At 40.9% G+C, this 17,112-nt stretch overlaps 2 protein-coding genes across 6 annotated transcripts; one reads left to right on the top strand and one right to left on the bottom strand.

The window, feature by feature from the left end:
- Positions 1 to 626: 626 nt before the first annotated feature.
- LOC131462668 (sodium- and chloride-dependent GABA transporter 2-like) lies at positions 627 to 9,579 on the top strand. The gene is made up of 14 exons (XM_058634077.1): positions 627 to 1,026; positions 1,109 to 1,243; positions 2,668 to 2,808; positions 3,551 to 3,638; positions 3,756 to 3,888; positions 3,973 to 4,107; positions 4,196 to 4,299; positions 6,074 to 6,198; positions 6,550 to 6,662; positions 6,738 to 6,875; positions 7,654 to 7,756; positions 8,034 to 8,134; positions 8,223 to 8,393; positions 9,130 to 9,579. Exons 1-14 carry the CDS (start codon positions 870 to 872, stop codon positions 9,235 to 9,237), a joined length of 1,752 nt encoding a protein of 583 aa, XP_058490060.1. The 5' UTR covers positions 627 to 869; the 3' UTR covers positions 9,238 to 9,579.
- A 452-nt stretch (positions 9,580 to 10,031) lies between these two features.
- Positions 10,032 to 16,747, bottom strand: LOC131462667 (CLOCK-interacting pacemaker-like). 5 transcript variants are annotated; one of them, XM_058634074.1, is made up of 5 exons: positions 16,216 to 16,643; positions 15,843 to 16,046; positions 13,517 to 13,699; positions 12,552 to 12,757; positions 10,032 to 12,072 (listed from the first exon to the last, which is right to left on the bottom strand). In XM_058634074.1, the coding sequence occupies exons 3-5, from the start codon at positions 13,689 to 13,691 to the stop codon at positions 11,059 to 11,061; spliced, it is 1,395 nt and encodes a 464-aa protein (XP_058490057.1). In that variant the 5' UTR covers positions 13,692 to 13,699; positions 15,843 to 16,046; positions 16,216 to 16,643; the 3' UTR covers positions 10,032 to 11,058. The 5 variants fall into 5 exon arrangements, with proteins under 5 accessions (XP_058490057.1, XP_058490058.1, XP_058490059.1 ...); XM_058634075.1 differs by lacking the exons at positions 15,843 to 16,046; positions 16,216 to 16,643 and adding an exon at positions 16,652 to 16,747; XM_058634076.1 differs by lacking the exon at positions 15,843 to 16,046 and having other exon boundaries at positions 16,469 to 16,643.
- Positions 16,748 to 17,112: the final 365 nt, after the last annotated feature.

The following is a 17,112-nucleotide window of genomic DNA, read 5'->3' on the forward strand; positions in this document are numbered from 1 at the left end:
CATTGTGGGGAACATGCCAGTCTCTCACGGCTGCTATCTTAGCTGGGTTGGTGGTTACCCATGCCACACCGACAACGTATCCCAGGAAGGAAGTCTCCCAGGTAGGAAGTCTCCCATCGGAACAGATGACACTTCTCGGCTCCGCGAGATGTCGGCAAAGACCCTCTCCATAAGGCATTCGAAAGTGGCCCGGGCATTGCAAAGAGCAAAGGTCATCACTTTAAACTGCCACGGTGGTACAGATCATCGATCACTTGCTTTGTTTCATAAGAAGGTGGCTGAGGCAGCCTGAGGTGAGTCACAGTCCTTCTTCACTGGCAGGATGGAGCAAAATGGCTCCTGCAACCCAGGCAGAGCATGGCCCCGGGTACGTCCACTACTGCTTTCCATTTAAGAAACAAGTCCAGCCCGATGATGCAGGGGTCTTTTATCTTTGCCAGCCAGAACTGATGATCAACACTGCGGGGGGTGACAGTCACTGGGAAGGTCTTCTCTACCAGTATCTTGGTTCTACACAGTTTTGTGTTTAACAAACTCAAGACGTGCACGGAAGCCACGCCCACATACCCTCCCAAAACACTACAATATGTTAAAATTGTAGTGGCATAAGGCATAAGCCCCTGGCTTATGCCTTGGCCGAGCTCTGGTTACGTGGCTGCGCTTCACTTCAACAGTGGCAGAGATAAATATTAATATAAATATTTATTCCCAGCAGCAGATCATTTAAATCCTCTGATTAACCAAGATTATCCAGTTACTCACTACATGACACAGAATTAGGAGTTACTAAAGGCAGAAGGCAAACCAAGAACAAAAGGAGAATAGGTTATGAGGAAGAGTAGCTCCAGACTGATTTTGTTTTTGCAACGATGGAAAAACAATGTGCAACACAAAACAAGCAGGAGGAGGTGACTGAGAGAGGACACTGGGGCAGTAAGGTAGAGTTTCTACTCGCTGTGGCAGGAAATATTGTCGGCCTCGGCAACGTCTGGAGGTTTCCTTACCTCTGCTATAAAAATGGAGGAGGTAAGTAAATGTGATGCTCATTAATTGTTACCTGAAAAGTGCAGGATGGTTATGCAGTATATGTTCTATGTCGTCAATTCAGGTGCATTCCTGGTGCCATATGTGGTATTTGTAGTGACTTGTGGTGTACCACTGTTCCTGCTGGAGACCACCATAGGCCAGTTCTCCCAGGAGGGCAGCGTCACCTGCTGGAGGAAACTATGTCCACTTGCAGAGGGTAAACTGTCCAGATTAACGGCTTTATCAGAGCAATGCAAAGCACTGTAATACTGTAACCAGTGCTAGATATGTCAGGGGGCAGGGGCTCAGGTAAAAATTAAAAAAGAATATGTATTATTATTATAAATGATTATTAACCCTAAGAGTTTCTTTAATATTCTGACAAATTTGTTCCTAGTGGCAGAAAATGTCACCTTCCCAAAAATTGCTGTAAAAATATAAAATATACATTTTTTCCCAAAAATGAATATCCTCTGGCAAATTTTAGCTATATTCATTCAACACAGACAAAATGGCTTCACAATAAAAAACAGAATGGCACAAAATGTCCCTAGGAACTCTAAAGGGTTAATGGTTTTTAAAAAACAAAAATGTTACTCATACCCTCATGCCAATGTTTAATACAGTTCAACAAGTTTCTACTAAATGACTATGAAAACAAATGACTGCCATCTCACAGAAATGACACATTAAATGCAATATTGGGGCATTATACACCTTTAATGGATATCTAATATTTTGCATTTAAAAATATATATATAAAATTAGAAATTGTTTTTTATAAAATTGTCTTAAAGAGGCCCTTACCTTGTCAGAGGGTGAAAGGGTAACTGTCAAAAATGTATGATGAGGCTATAAGGATTGGTTAATGAATGAAGGTATACCTCAGTGAGCCAGTAGACTCATTGGGATTAGAAGTTTCAATGCATAAGAGTTAAAAGGGGACATACTAGACATATTATAAAATAGATTTAAAAATAGATTAAACAATACAAAGTATGTTGTTGAAAAAAAAAAGTTGTTCCGCGTTCGACTGCAAAAGGCTGGGCCAGTTATAATATTATGAGAATGAAGTCATAATATTATGAGAATAAAGTCACAATATTATGAGAATAAAGTCACAATATTATGAGAATAAGGTCGCAATTATTATTCAAGCAAACTCAGAGGATCAGCTGCAGCCTGCGTCAAGATGAGAAACACGGAGCATTTTGTGAAGTTACTAATTTATTGGGGCTTCACAAATAAAGAAATACTTAATATTTTTGGCACGTCAGCAACATGTTATCTTTAGCATCAGGACATCAGGAAGAAAATAATTCATTCTGCGGAGGAGGAAAAGGCTGACATCTGTGTGTTGTTGCTATTCATTATAATTATTATTATATTATTATTATTATTATTATTATTATTATTATTATTATTATTAATAATAATAATAATAATAATACATTAGATACTGATAAAAAAAATAATCTCTAAATATATCGACTGTATTCTCATAATATTTTAATATTTCAAGTTTATTCTTGAAAGATTACATTCTTTTTTTCTTTTCAGTTTGACCCTTATACTTCATTGTAGATTTGGATCATACATGAATGAAGGAAGTCACAGTTTTGGCTGTGTCTACACATGCAGGTATCGGCTATGGTGGGCTGCTGATCCTCCTCTACAGCTGTATGACCTACATCATTATTCTGTCCTGGGCTTTGCTCTACCTGGTGTTCTCCTTCAGTTCCCAGCTTCCCTGGTCCAACTGTGACAACTACTGGAACACAGGTAGCACTCGACTCGACTTGTGCAACAGAAGGTCTTATGCAGTAATCCTTTTTATGATCTACTGATGTTACATCACATATCATAGCGTCACTGGATGTTAATGAGGTCAGTGGGAGTTTAAGTGCTTTTCAGACCGGGTCCTCCCATAGAATGCAAATATTCAGACTTGTAGTAAGAACAGCACAGATGTAACAAGGAACCAATACCCTAAAAAGGAAGCAGCACAATGAAATGCAGCCATCATCCATTTCAATGTCATTATTTTCCCTTTTTACACTTTGACTGCTTGTCAAACTGTGATTCCAAAATATTACAAGGCTAAACGTTTATCGGAAATTTGAGAAGAAAAATTCTTTGTAAACATCACAGCATATGATAATTAAACATTTAAAGAAATGCCTATGTTTTTCAAACTCCAAATATGGGTGGCATTACTATTGGGTTGATGCTTGTGTTGTGTTTTTGAGTTTAGCACTGCTATTTCTCAGAGCATGTCTGTATTTTGTTGTGTCTTTTTCTTTTATTGCTCTTCTTCAACAAAATTGCTCTATAATTAAAAGAAGAGGGGAAACATTTTATGGAAAAATGGCTCAAACCACAGCACACAGCCCATCATGCTTTATAGCTGAATAATGTTTGACAGCATGATGCATTTTACGGTTTCCAACAAAGCAGCACACCTATTAATGTTACAACATTGTACAAATAATTGTCTGAATATAGTGTCTCACCATCCTTTCAGATGACTGTGTAGACTTCACGATAAGAAATAACAGCATGAAATGGACCAACAAGACAAACTCAACCTCTGCTTCCACTGAATTCTGGGAGTATGGCTGCCATTAACATTCCTCTTGGCTCTTCTTCATGTTCCAAACAACTGCTACATGCTTGTTCTATGCAGATTAAACAAAACGTGTTTTACTCCTTCACGTTCGTCCATGTAGAAGGCGAGTGCTGGCTATTTCAGGAGGACTTGAGGAGTTAGGCAGTATCCGATGGGAGGTGCTCTTGTGTCTAATTATAATGTGGATAACCTGCTACTTTTGTATATGGAAAGGAGTCAAATCCACGGGAAAGGTATTTACATATAGGCTGGAAACTGTACAATGATACATGGATCTGTTATATATTTGTAGAAGTCACACTTGTCTTTGTTCCCAGGTGGTTTATTTCACTGCTACATTCCCCTATGTGATGCTGCTCATCCTTTTGATTCGTGGACTTTCTCTTCCTGGTGCTCTACAAGGAGTGGTGTTTTATCTTCTGCCTGAGCCCTCGCGACTCACAGATCCTCAGGTTAAGCATCTCAGACACACACACACACACACACACACACACACTCAGCATGTGGACAGATGGACTCACTGCTGCTCTGCTGGAACAGGTGTGGATGGAGGCTGGGGCTCAGATCTTCTTCTCATACAATGTGGGTTATGGCTCTTTGATTGTGCTAGGCAGCTACAACCAATACAACAATAACTGCTACAGGTGAGTAGTTGTTAATGAGCCTGTTTGTTAATGTGTAACTGTCCAGCAGGAATGTTACAGAGAACAGTAAGTGCTTGTTCGTTCACATGATCAAATCGTACGCAATGTCATTTAATCATATTTAGTATAATCTGTCAATTACACTGATGTCTGTAGCCTTAAATTGTCACTGCTACGTTGAAGTGGCCTGAAATGTATATTAGGGGTTGCTAACATGTTAAATTTGCCATTTATGTCTACGTTTTAATCAAACACAATATGACACCAGCCAAAAAGGATGCCATTCTTCAAAAGTGCAGTGTTTTCAATGGGTCACTTTGACCAGCAACATAAGGCAGGATAGATAAAGCTGCAGCATGCAGGCATCGCTAAAAATACATGAGTTTCATCAGCAGGATAATTACATGTTGGATTCTGCATTCTCTATCATGCTCCACTCACCATGGACAGAGTGCAGAGTGAGACAGGTGATGCAAGACGAACTCTTCATCCGGAAACTCACTGCACATATTCACACGTGTTCTTTACTGCATTTATTGTCAAACTCTTGTAGACTCTTTCGGATGTCTTAGGCCTAAAACAGCACCCGCTTAAGCCCAGTATCCAACGACCAGGGCACAGGGCGACAGCATCAACAACTTTTCAACAGCAATTTATCAGCTGTTTAAACCACCACCTGAACCTGATGCTAAAGTGAAATACTACCGGACCCTGACACGAGTATACCAGGGTCCCCTGTATGCAACACGCAATGTGACATTGCGCATAAGTATCCCACTGAACATTCCTGAACCCAATGTTTTCAGCTCCTCATTGCTTCTCTGACCTATGACCTTTCATATATCATTTTCCTACCACAACGGGACCCGCTTGCAGAGTAGATGTGGTGAAACAGCCAATAGAAGCTCTCTCTGAACCGCCCTGTGATTGGTCAAATCCTCTTGTGATGCGGCAGATTTAGCTGTGAGGCTGTAGACAAGCAGAGATGCAGATGGGTCTTTCACATTGCTTGATTTACATCATTTAGGATATTATGGAATTATAGACCAATAATGCCAAATAAATCCTGCATACCTTATCTTTAAAGGTGACATCGAATGCTTGTATCACACATATATGTTAGTTATGGAGGTCTACTTACATATATTAACTTGTTTTCACGGTTAAAAACGTGCTAATCGCTGCAGACGAGCCGATCAAAATATCTCCTCACTGACGCTCTCATCAGCCGCGCTGTTTCAGACCAAAACCACACCCCCAGAACGTGGACTGTGTTGTGATTGGCCAGCCAACGAGAGCTTTCCCACTGTCCTGTGATTGGCCAGGTACCTGGAAGTGACGTAATAGATAGGCCAGCTCTCAGATACACAGCTCCCCCTCTGGCACGGTGGATGCTCTGCATCTCAGCAGCTACAACGAGAGTAGTTCCTCTTCTTCTGCGGTTGAATGTACGCAACCGGATGTGCCCGGACTAGTGCCCGCACCGGGAGGCGCTACGGTGGTAAGAGGAGTGGTGAGGATTTTTGATGACGACATCAAATTAAGGAAGTGCCGATCCGCTTCGCAGAGCCCAGGAAAACAATACAACACTATTTTCTCAGCAGTGGCTGAACTGTTTGTTCTGAAACTTTAGGGTTTCATAAACGAGGTAATGACGCAGATACACACACAAACGCAGCGTTAATTGGAGCTTCCGGTCTAAGAGATAGACAAGAGAGGGATATTTGCATCATGGACTATAAACACATACACTCGGTGTTTTCATGTTTTGCAGAGACTGTCTGTGGCTGTGTTTGCTGAACAGTGGGACCAGCTTGGTAGCTGGGTTTGTAGTCTTTTCAGTGCTGGGGTTCATGGCCCATGAGCAAGGCATTCCCATTTCAGAAGTGGCTGAGTCAGGTAATGCCAGCAACCAGAGGTATTCCCACAAACATGGCCATATTTACACAGGAAGTGTAAAGTGTAAAACTTTAACAGCTCCGGCTACTGTGTCTCTATTTTAATAAAATTGTAGATGTGTTGTATTAGCTTCCTCTCATTTCATGGAAAAGTGATACATGCCCATGGACCCAGCATAATAACGACAATTTCCTTTAAAATATGCATTTGGTTTTCTTCAAATCTAATTTTTTTAAATGAATATGGAGACTCAATTGCAACATTCTGCATTGGGCCTCTTCAGGCCTTTATCTGGATATCAGTTTTAGAAGGCAGACTGTGTAAAGACACCATTCTGATGCTGTTTTCCAGGTCCAGGCCTGGCATTCATTGCTTACCCTCAGGCTGTAGCCATGATGCCTCTGCCTCAACTGTGGTCCATCTGTTTCTTCATCATGCTCATTCTCTTGGGCCTGGACACACAAGTAAGAAACTATTTTTAGATCAGCACGTTTCCATTAAGAAATCAGCTCATTCTCTCTTGTCTGCCTTCTGTTCAGTTTGTCGCAATGGAGGTGGTGATGACATCCATCACGGACATGTTTCCCACTGTAATACGTAAAGCAGGCCGTCGAGAATGTCTCCTCCTCCTCTTCTGCCTCATCTGTTTTTTTTCTCAGCTTGTCATGATCACTGAGGTCAGAAAATGATCACATTTATTTATTTATTATTATTATTATTATTATTATTATTATTATTATCATCATCATCATCATCAATAATAATAATAATAATCCAACATGGCATTGTTGTGGTGTTTAAATGCAACATTTTTATGTTGTGGTTTTGTGATTCATTTGATCAGACAAAACACCTTATATGTACAATGAAATCACATTTGGTGACAGCACATGAGCAAACCACAAAGCTAAAATATGACAAATGCACATTTGTTAGAAAATACACAGTAATATAGAACAACATGTTAAGACTGGTACTGCACAAAAGGCAGGACTTAAAAGCAGGACACCAAAAACAGCTCAGATTTCAAATAAAACCACTTTACTTGTCTCAAAGGGTTGGATACACATTGAATCAGTCCAGGCAAACAAATCCAAAAAGGACAAGGCAAAGGCAGAAGTCAGTAAACAGGCGATAGTCCAGAAACACAGAAAAAAGTAAAGGTACACATTAGGGGGAGGGAGACAACGTGACAACGAGACACAGGTGAATCTAATGAGGGCGGGGCAGACAATCAAGACCTGAGGGAAAACACACAGGGACAGGAAGTGAAACGAGAGGAGAGGTAAGTTTCACAATAAAGCAGGAAACATGAAAGAAAGAAACAAAATGCAGAGATGTTTCACAACAATAAACATCACAAATCAGTGCTTTTGGCATATTATGAAATGTATAATATATATGATTTTGACATTTACAGAAAATCAAATAAATGTTTGCACTTCTTGTCTCCAGGGAGGAATGTATGTGTTCCAGTTGTTTGACCACTACGCCTATAATGGATGCTGCATCCTTTTTCTCGCTGTGTTTGAAAGTCTGGCGCTGGGATGGATATTTGGTAAGTGCAGTATTGTGGGGTTGAATCGCACAATATTAGTGGTGTCTTAAGTAATCACCTGGAGTCACTGATGTAATCTGGCAACTGGTCTGGCTGTATACCCCTAAACCCTCACCTGTAAAAATGGAAGTTGTTGCATAGTCACATTTGACACAGCTGCACCAGAACCACAGACCACAGACTTTAGATTAGACTGAGGAAAACTGATCCAGTCATTCGTACACACCTGGTCTCACTTCGTAACTGTACTGTTTATCTGACCTTATCTCCCCTGAAGGGGTCCAGCGGCTCTATGACATCATAAAAGACATGACAGGTGTGCGTGCCAACGTGTTCTTTAAAGTGTGCTGGCTCTACCTCACACCGCTCGTGTCACTGGTGAGTGAGGATGTCAGCGCTTAAAGGACTTTGCATTTCTGATATGTAAACACGTGTCTCTCAAGCATCTCTTTTGTTGCCTTCACAGGTCTCATTCATATGGTCTTTGATTGAGTACCAACCTCTGAAATTCAATCGTTGGTATGTGTACCCAGACTGGGCTTATAAATTAGGCTGGATGTTTGCCCTATCCTCCATCCTGCTTGTGCCAGGTTGTGCTTTGTATAGGCTGGGACATGGGACTGGAAGCCTCAGACAGGTAGGACATAAAATCAACTAACTGCATTGTGTATAAGTTATATTTACTCGCCAGGTGGCAACCAGTCATGATGTCACCCATAGGGCTTGGAACTGCCATTTTGAAGCCTCCAGTCGTGATCTGGCGGTGTAACGTTAGGATTATGTTCAGAGGTGTCACCTGCAACAGTCAATCACACTTGTGTTGAAATATTTGTGCAATCATTTATTAAATATTTTCCTCTAAATGGCGTTAAAACTCACAAAATGGTTCTTTCTATAATTTTGTCACGAGTGCAGTTTAAGATTAAGACAGGGTTTTTTTTTCAGTTAAGGACAGATTTCAAATTTTCAAAGATTGCACTTTTTAACATTTTAACACAATCAGTGAAAATACACATGAGAACTTTGTGCTATTTAAGACGATACAATGGACTCATTCAATTGAAATTCACTCCATGTTCTTCACAACTTCCTTTCCTCCCACAATCCTTTTATGCAAAAAATTAACTAGTTTGCAAAATTTGGAAAAGCTGCAGTAGAATGAAAGCCTGGTATTCACTCAAGCCTAAATATAAAAATATAAGAAATGTCACATTGTCACAGGTAAGTCACAAAACAAGTTGTAATTTTGATTATTGCATTGATGCTGTTTTACTACTGCAACAATGTAATAAACTCTATGGATTTTATATTTTTGTACCAGGTATACTGTATATAAATATACGTATTAGTGATTATTGATCTCCCTTTCTAAGCGCTTCCATCACCTGTGCCAGCCTGAACCCATCAGCTTGCTGACTAAAGTGACAGAAGCTGAGCTGCAGCACATCGCAGATGAAGAAGTGCAAACGTCCACTGCCTGATACGAGGGGTCATCGGATCCGGAGCTCTTCTGTGACTGTATTAATAGTCCTACGAGTACGAGCTGCAATTGAGTGGGATGTTTCTGATTACAATATTTTGCAGAAATGTTATTATTACTATTTTTAACCACGACATGTAAGATACTTATTCCGATCTACATTGTTAAAAGCCTGCCATGTGAAATGTAAACATGAAATAAATGACTTATTTCAAAAAATACTGTATATTACAAATTCAATGAGAGGATGATTCAGTCTCAATGAGAACACTACTACTAGTCTGATCTACATGTAAGTCTTAAGTGTTAAGGATAACAACCTGCTTTAGCTAAGCTCACCCGATTGAAATATTTCATATTATTTATTAAACATATTGTTTAAACATTCAGTTTTCTCTGTCTCACTGAGGATTATGTCTTTATGGCCCCTGGAGTCATTTTAACACAGTTGCCTGCTTCTAATCACAGTGGCAGTAGTACTACATTGTCTAACTGTAGAATGATGGATATCTTAAATGGGTTTCTTTTTTCCTTTTAATCCTTTCAGCTTTACACATCAACACATCGTCATAGTAGATGTTTGATAAGATTAAGTTTTGGAGTGTTTTTAAGTCCAAGCTCAAAGTCACACCTCCACTAAGCCTCCTTTTCCCTGCTCAGCTGGATTAATTCAAGGTTATGTCAATTCATGACACTCACTGAAACAGTATAGACAATTTTATATTGCTTTATTGAAATACCTGACCCTTAGTTATGTAATATACACAGTATAAACCACTTCAGATTTCAGAGCACAAAGTGGATGGAGAACAAAAACAAAAAGTCATACACATACTGCATGCATTAAGTCACTTGAGTCAACATATTTTTTTTTTTATCAACGTTGTCAAACTTTAAGGCTCACAAAGCAAATGATGCTACATCTGTGAAGAAAACAACAGAGCACAAACAACCAGTGGCTCGGAGCAAACAACAAGAAAAAGTGAAAACAAATAAAAAAGGAAACCTGCTGCACGAGAGGAAATGGTGCGACTGTTTATCTGAGAGATACTGTGTTTAAGTCATAGTCTGTGGGTGTTTGCTTTCACTATCACAAGATATATATGTTAAGAATAAGGACTTTGGTGAATAATATTATAATAATAATCGCTCAAGGTGATGTGGTATAGCAAATGAAATCAGTCTTTAAGGCTTTGATGGGTATTTGAAAACAAGTCCCTGCAGAAGTCCAGAGTTCAGCAATCTCTAATGTAACAGGAGGGTTTTCTCCACAACATTAAGCTCCCAGTTGTGCCACTGGTTTTGTTTAAGGGACATTTTTCTCTTCAGGTGATATTTTTTTAAGGCACCAATCTTGGTGAGCTCTCTCTCTCTCTCACACATTTATCTAGTTAGCAGATGGATTCGTTCACATTTTCCTGAAATAAAGTCATTAGTCAGGTGCGACAGCTAAACTGGTAGCACATAAGGAAGAAGCCATCTTCATAAAGGAACACCTGAGCGCTAGTCAGTTCTCATCCTCCAAAGGAAACGCATTCAATTTTCATATAATCCTTTAAGTGGCTCACATGCAGAGACCCCCTCCTCCTGTGTGTGGCTCTACAAAGTCTGCAGTGATGATCGAAGATCATGTCATGGAAATGAATTGCACTTTAATGTTTTAATTATAGGATCGCGTTTCAGACGCTTAACTCTGCTGAGGTGAATTCTAAAGCTGTAAAGTAAAAAAACACGCAAACATAATACATGCTGACCTAACTACCAGTTCACCACTGGCTGGTCCTGAGTACACGCTCTTCTCCTCAAGGCACTGCAGCTTGTGCTAACCAGTAGAGCTGTCAGGAGGCATCATGTTCTTTTCAGCTGCATCGAGCTCCCTGTTCTGTGATAAAGGACAGGTGTGGTTCAGGTTCAGCATTGTGTTGAGGAGGTGAGACGGTGGCACATCTGGATTCTCAGCAGAAAATGGCCCCTGGGCTTCACCTGTGACAACATTCCCTGGTTGAGCAGGAGAATCTTGATGAGTGGGGATCAGTAATTCCTGTAGGATTTTGAGGTTGGGATAGTTGCTTGACTCAGCCATGGTTCTGTGTAAATGTTCCCAGGGTGTAATACCTTCCAGTCTGCTGCTGGGGTTGTGAGCAGCCTGGCACAACAGCTCTGTGTGTTGGCGAAGCTGGGCAATGTTCTGCTCTGTGGCGCTGCTCTGGCGCAGCAGCTCCTTAGTGCGCAGCGTAATGTCCAACAAACCCGACTGTCGGAGGATTTCTACCGTGTTGAGGAAACGGCGGTGGTGAAAATTTGAGGAGCCAAATCTGCGTAGGCCTCTGGTTGCAAGAAAGGTGGAAGTGGGGGTGTTGATGGGGGACACAGATGAGGAGCACTGGCTCGAGGAAGCAGTGGGGGAACAGGTAGAGACAGTATCTCTGGTTGTCGAGGTACAAGGCTGTCCAGAGGCCGACGCTGCTAATTTGGGTTGCTTGTGAAGGTGCTGCTCAAGCAGACTCGTGGTTTCAGTTGTACTATCACTCTTGTGTTCTGTGTACACCCTCTTACTCAGATTCTGGGATTCATCATTTGATGAAGGTTTATCAGGCGGCTTCTTGCTAGGGTGTGGTGCAATGCGAGGGTAGGAGTTTAAAATAGGAAAGTACGTGTCATTTACTTTCTTGCCTGTGACATTGGGATTCCGGGACAAGGGCTTGTGGAGCTGCAGGGCGGTCGGCAACAAGATTGGCTGCTGGCAGAGAATCATATGGGGTGCACCAGCATTGCCGGACTCCTTGCTTTTATTCTTCCAAAGCAGCTGACCACTTTTCTGGACTGTGTCAGGCTGCTGGGACAGGGAAGACGAAAGAAAGCAAGAATGAGAAGGAAGGAAAACATGGACTAAGAGGAAAATGTCAGTATGATGGATTGCGATTATTAATGAAATATGAACAAATATGAACAATCACTATGTTATTCTAACACAAAGTGGTTATTTTGCAGCTTAACTTTGCAAATCTGTGCAGTGGTTCTGGTGTCCACTGACCTGTAAATAGTTTTGTAATTACATTAGTTTCTACATAATGATTCCCTTTGTCATGAGGCACTTATCCATTGGCCTGTTTTAAAGTCATTTTCAGTTTGTACAAATAACCAAACTGAATGGAAACACCCAAAATTTTATAAAAAGTCTTCAAATAGTGACATGGACTTTGGTGCCACCTACTGCTTATCGTGGTAAACTAACTCCCAATATTTGCTGAACTTCAGTTGATGGAATTACATGAAATTAGGTAAAGATTCAGTAAGTACCTACACCTGTCTTACCTGCTTCAGCATCATATTCTTGACAACGTAAATGGTCCGGAGATCACGGCCTGCCGGGATCAGGGGGGGAGTCCCAGGATTTCCTTGCCCATGCTCTCGGTTTTGGTTTTGGCCAGACTGTGGAGTTTCTGTACACTCACTGCCTCTGGACTGGCTTTTGTTGCTATGCTGGTCCTCTACATCTGTCTGCTGCCAATCTGAGCATTCTGCAGTCAAGATGGAGCAGTTTAGAATGTAAAAACCACAAGTATAACAGCATCAATACTCGTTCCCATGTATTTCAGTCAGCACTGCACACACACTGGTGTCTTTAGTAAGTCACCTGCTGAGTCCAAAGCCAGTCAAGTGACCCATTTGATAGATATGCGATTAACAGATAAATGGACATCTCTGCGCACACTGGTGTGTTCTTTTAACAAAGAACACTCTAGTGTATAATTTACTATCATGGTTGTCACAATAACCCACATACAGCTCAAAGGAATACGATGGTGGCCTCCATGTGAGAAAGGGGAAGCGGCTTGTTTAGCGCTATATCTGTCACACTTCTACCGATATATCTTGCATTTCCTGTTGGCGCTGCACACACTGGTTCCCTTAGTTTGTCATGACGTCACGCGACCAAGTAAAGGTACTGTTCTCAGTCGAAACACAGGCCTGACCCAGCACTTAACCATTCCAAACCGTACTGTACCATGATGGGAACACAGCATTTGAAGCCCTGTCAAGAGAACCTTTTGTTCCATAAATTAATAGAAAGATTACAGTTCCTTCACACTTAATCCTGAAACTTAAAGTACAGTATGTTCCCCTAGTTAAAATAAACATGGAAGTCAGCCCAGTAACCTCTTTCTCAATGTTAAATTACAAAACAATGAAATGACCCAACCTTTTACAATAGACAATCATATTTGGCATGTTGTGAATTCTCTGGTCATATTTCTGCCATGTGTACTTAAACTCACCAGAGTAGCCAGAGTCTTTTTCCGAGCTGCAGTGGGAGCCAGTGCCACTGCAATCATTTGTGTCTTTAGTGTCACAAATGGCCTGCAGAGTTGTGCTGTTGCTCTTATCTTTGGCGTTCTTGCTGGAGGCATCGCAGGGACTCTGCTCACTTAAACGAGGCTGTTCCTTTGGCATACTGGACCCTAATGGGAAAAACACATGATATTGACACAGTCCATGAATACCATACAAACACTGACACAAAAACATCACACCATGCCTGTCACACACAGCGTGTTGAGACAAATTCTAGTGGTTAGAGTAACAAAAAGGCACTTTTGCCTCACAGCAAGAAGGTAGCCCGCTCCAATCCCAATTAAAGTGAGGGTCTTTCTGTGTCTTTCTTGTGCGCTTGGAACCTAATCATAAACAAAAATAATGTCAAGCAAATCCTTTGCAGTATGCCATTTGTGTTTTTTCAAAGTGTTATTGTGAAAAAAAAGATGATTGTGTCTGCCTTTAGGCAGTGCAACAGTGAGAACTTATGGCACACAATGACAGCATATGCATACCTGTAGACCTGTGCACAAATACAATGCTGTAATCCAAGCACGCAGGCAAAGACATTTGAGCCCAGAGTGAATTCATGTTTTTTAATGAATGCTCATAAAAGAAAACACCACTTGTGTTGAGGTTAAAACTACTTTCAGCCTTATAGTCGTATAAGTTTAATAGAACAGGTTCAAATAGCAACATGTCCACATGGCTCAAGTTATTATCAGCACTATATTGTTGTACAAAGCAATCTGTACAGAGTAGCATGGGTGTTTAAATAAGACAGACAATTACCTGTGATACAATGAGGCACAGCACTCATCAAGTACATATACCATTTACCAAACAGCCATAGGATTGTAGCTGGTTTTATAAAAAGATTTCCATGTGGGTGCTATTTATGAGTTAATGAGTCATCTTAGGAAATCATCAGCCAGACTACCTCTTATAGATGTCCCTACATGACACTGGTTGCCATCGCTGTGCCCTCTGATTTGTTTGCCTCTAAGAGAAGTAGGTGAGATAAGTTTTTACAAGGACATGAGGTCTGACCGTGTAGCCAATATGGCTGAGAAGTAAATCATTGTTTCCCAAACTCAAATTGACATTGTCCTGAAAGGTTTACTTTCATCTAAAAAATCAAACATATTTGGTTTACTGCCATAGAGGAGCAAAGAAACCAAAACATTTAAAAAAAACTGAGATAAGAAAGCCGCCGGTTCAAAGCCTGATTTCACATGTTCTCCCTGTTTTTACGTAGGTTTTCTCTGGGTTTACAGGTTTCCTCACGCAGTCCAAAATCATGCACAGGTGAATTGGACATGGACCGCAGGTGTGAACATGAGAGTGAATGGTTGTTTTTCTCTGTGTTTTTGCCCTGCGATGCTCTGGCAACCTGTCCTGGGTGTATCCCACCTTTCACCCTGACGAAAGGGTAATGGGTAATAACAATTGTAAAAAAAAGTCTAAAACATTCTAATATTTACATAGGTGAGGACCTAAGGGCTGACCATGTAGCCAAAAAAATATTTAGTTTATCGCCATAGAGAAGCAAAGAAACCAGAACATGTTCAAATAAATTCATTCACAAAAAATATATATCAGAGAACTGGATTTGACTCACTAAACATTAATTTAAGTAAACCCCACTAAAACCAGTTGACAATCAATGTAATAATTAGCAACCCCATACCCCTCTGCTGGATAGGACTTATGCATAACAATAAAAATGTATATTTGACTTTCATGATCAGATGTATGAACCCCCAGTCAAGTCACGTCAGAGGAAAGTTATTGTTCAGTTAGCAGCAGTTTGATTCAGGGGAATGAACAGTGCTAACAACATAGGAGGCAGTCAACCATGCATCAGCGCTCTCCTCTTTGATAAACACAAACACTCCCTTTTCAGAACAGTTTCACCTGTCACTAAGCATTTGAACTTGTTAATTCTGTCATTATTGTTGATCATATGTATCGGCTCCTCGTATTTTGGAAGGGAGCGGTTCCGTGAAGGCAGCACCGCTCCCCCCCTCCCTCCCTGTTATGTAACACTACTCTTTAGTCCTGCCCTCTCTGACATACACTATTTTCTCATAATGCTCGTCAACACATACACAAAAGCAAATAAAACAGTAGGAAATAGTTGAAACTTTTAACATTGTGTCATTGCATTTCATGTCATGAACAAACCTGAAAAGTTATAAAAACGGCGACATATTTAGCAGGAACTTTGTAAATTTATTTATATCAAAGCCTATACATTTATAATCGCGCCATTAGTACGAGTCATACCTCCAAGTGTTGCAAATAATATTTCCACTAAACGGTGTTTTCCTCCTGTTGCTCAGATTCTGAACGCAGGTACAGAATAATGTTATAAAGCCATTCCACGCTGTGACAATGATCGGTGAGAATTACAGTTTAAATTGATTCATTTTCCTCTCTTTGTCAAATACACCGACTCCAGTCAAAGCTGTCTCAGCAGTGTCCGTCAAGCTAGTGGAGGAAAGGGAAAGGTCACTTCCGGTTGGTTGCAAATAAAAGCCAAAGATTAAATACAACTACAAACCGAAACACGTTGAAGTAAGGAAACCCCACTTATTACAACAATTTAAACAGCACTTGACTAATTTCACTACTTTCGTATTGTTCGAACAGAACTTACCTGCAAGTGTATTCATCTGTGGCAACTCTAAAGACTCGTGTTTTGAAATCCCGGTGGTTAAATATCGCTAACTTGACGCCGCCATTTGACGTAAGGACGAAACGTTAAAAGCAGAGGTCGCGATAATAATCAATACCAAACGCATTGTATAATTAAAGAGTGCGTGGTGGAACACTAATGAGAGAAATTCGCTGGAAAAAAAACAATTAGACCCGGACTTTGCCAAGTGTCTGTCCCGGCGTGTCTCCATTACCTTAACTGAACCCGGAGGAGCACAACTCCCTGCTCGAAGTGGGGCGACCTAACAAAAACATCAATAACAGACCATTTGTTTCATTAACGCGTGTGTGGACGAACAATACTGAGGGAACAACTCGCCGATAACACGATTAAACCCGCACTTTGTCAAGTGTCTGTCGTTTAGAGTCCGCATTACCTTAGCTGAACCCAGAGCCGCTTGCCGGGGGCGGGACCACCTAGCCACACAGGCACGATGACGACGCGTTCATTCGTCTGCGAGGAAACACCACAGCCAATCAGAGGCTCGTGCACGTGCAGCGCTGTCAGTGAGTGTGGTAGTAGAAGAAAGTAACCCAAGTGTTCAGGAACAAAACAAGATAACGTGCCGGTTGGGTTTAAATCACGGATTCATGATTAAATTATACAGAGAGAAAGGAGCATTTAGTGAAACCTTGTTGCTGAGATGTGCACAAACAGAACTGAAATGAGGGCAACGTTTTTTTATCAAATAAAATTGAGGGGCATAAAAGTGAGGCAACACCTCATGAGGTCAGTCGCACATTATATACCGACCTCCACTCCCCATGCATCCAGGAACCATAAAAGCCACAGATACACTCACATCGCTAACCAACCAACCAACAAGGCATTTCAATG

Source organism: Solea solea, chromosome 7 (genome assembly GCF_958295425.1).
Source record: "Solea solea chromosome 7, fSolSol10.1, whole genome shotgun sequence".
Lineage (NCBI taxonomy): Eukaryota > Metazoa > Chordata > Actinopteri > Pleuronectiformes > Soleidae > Solea > Solea solea.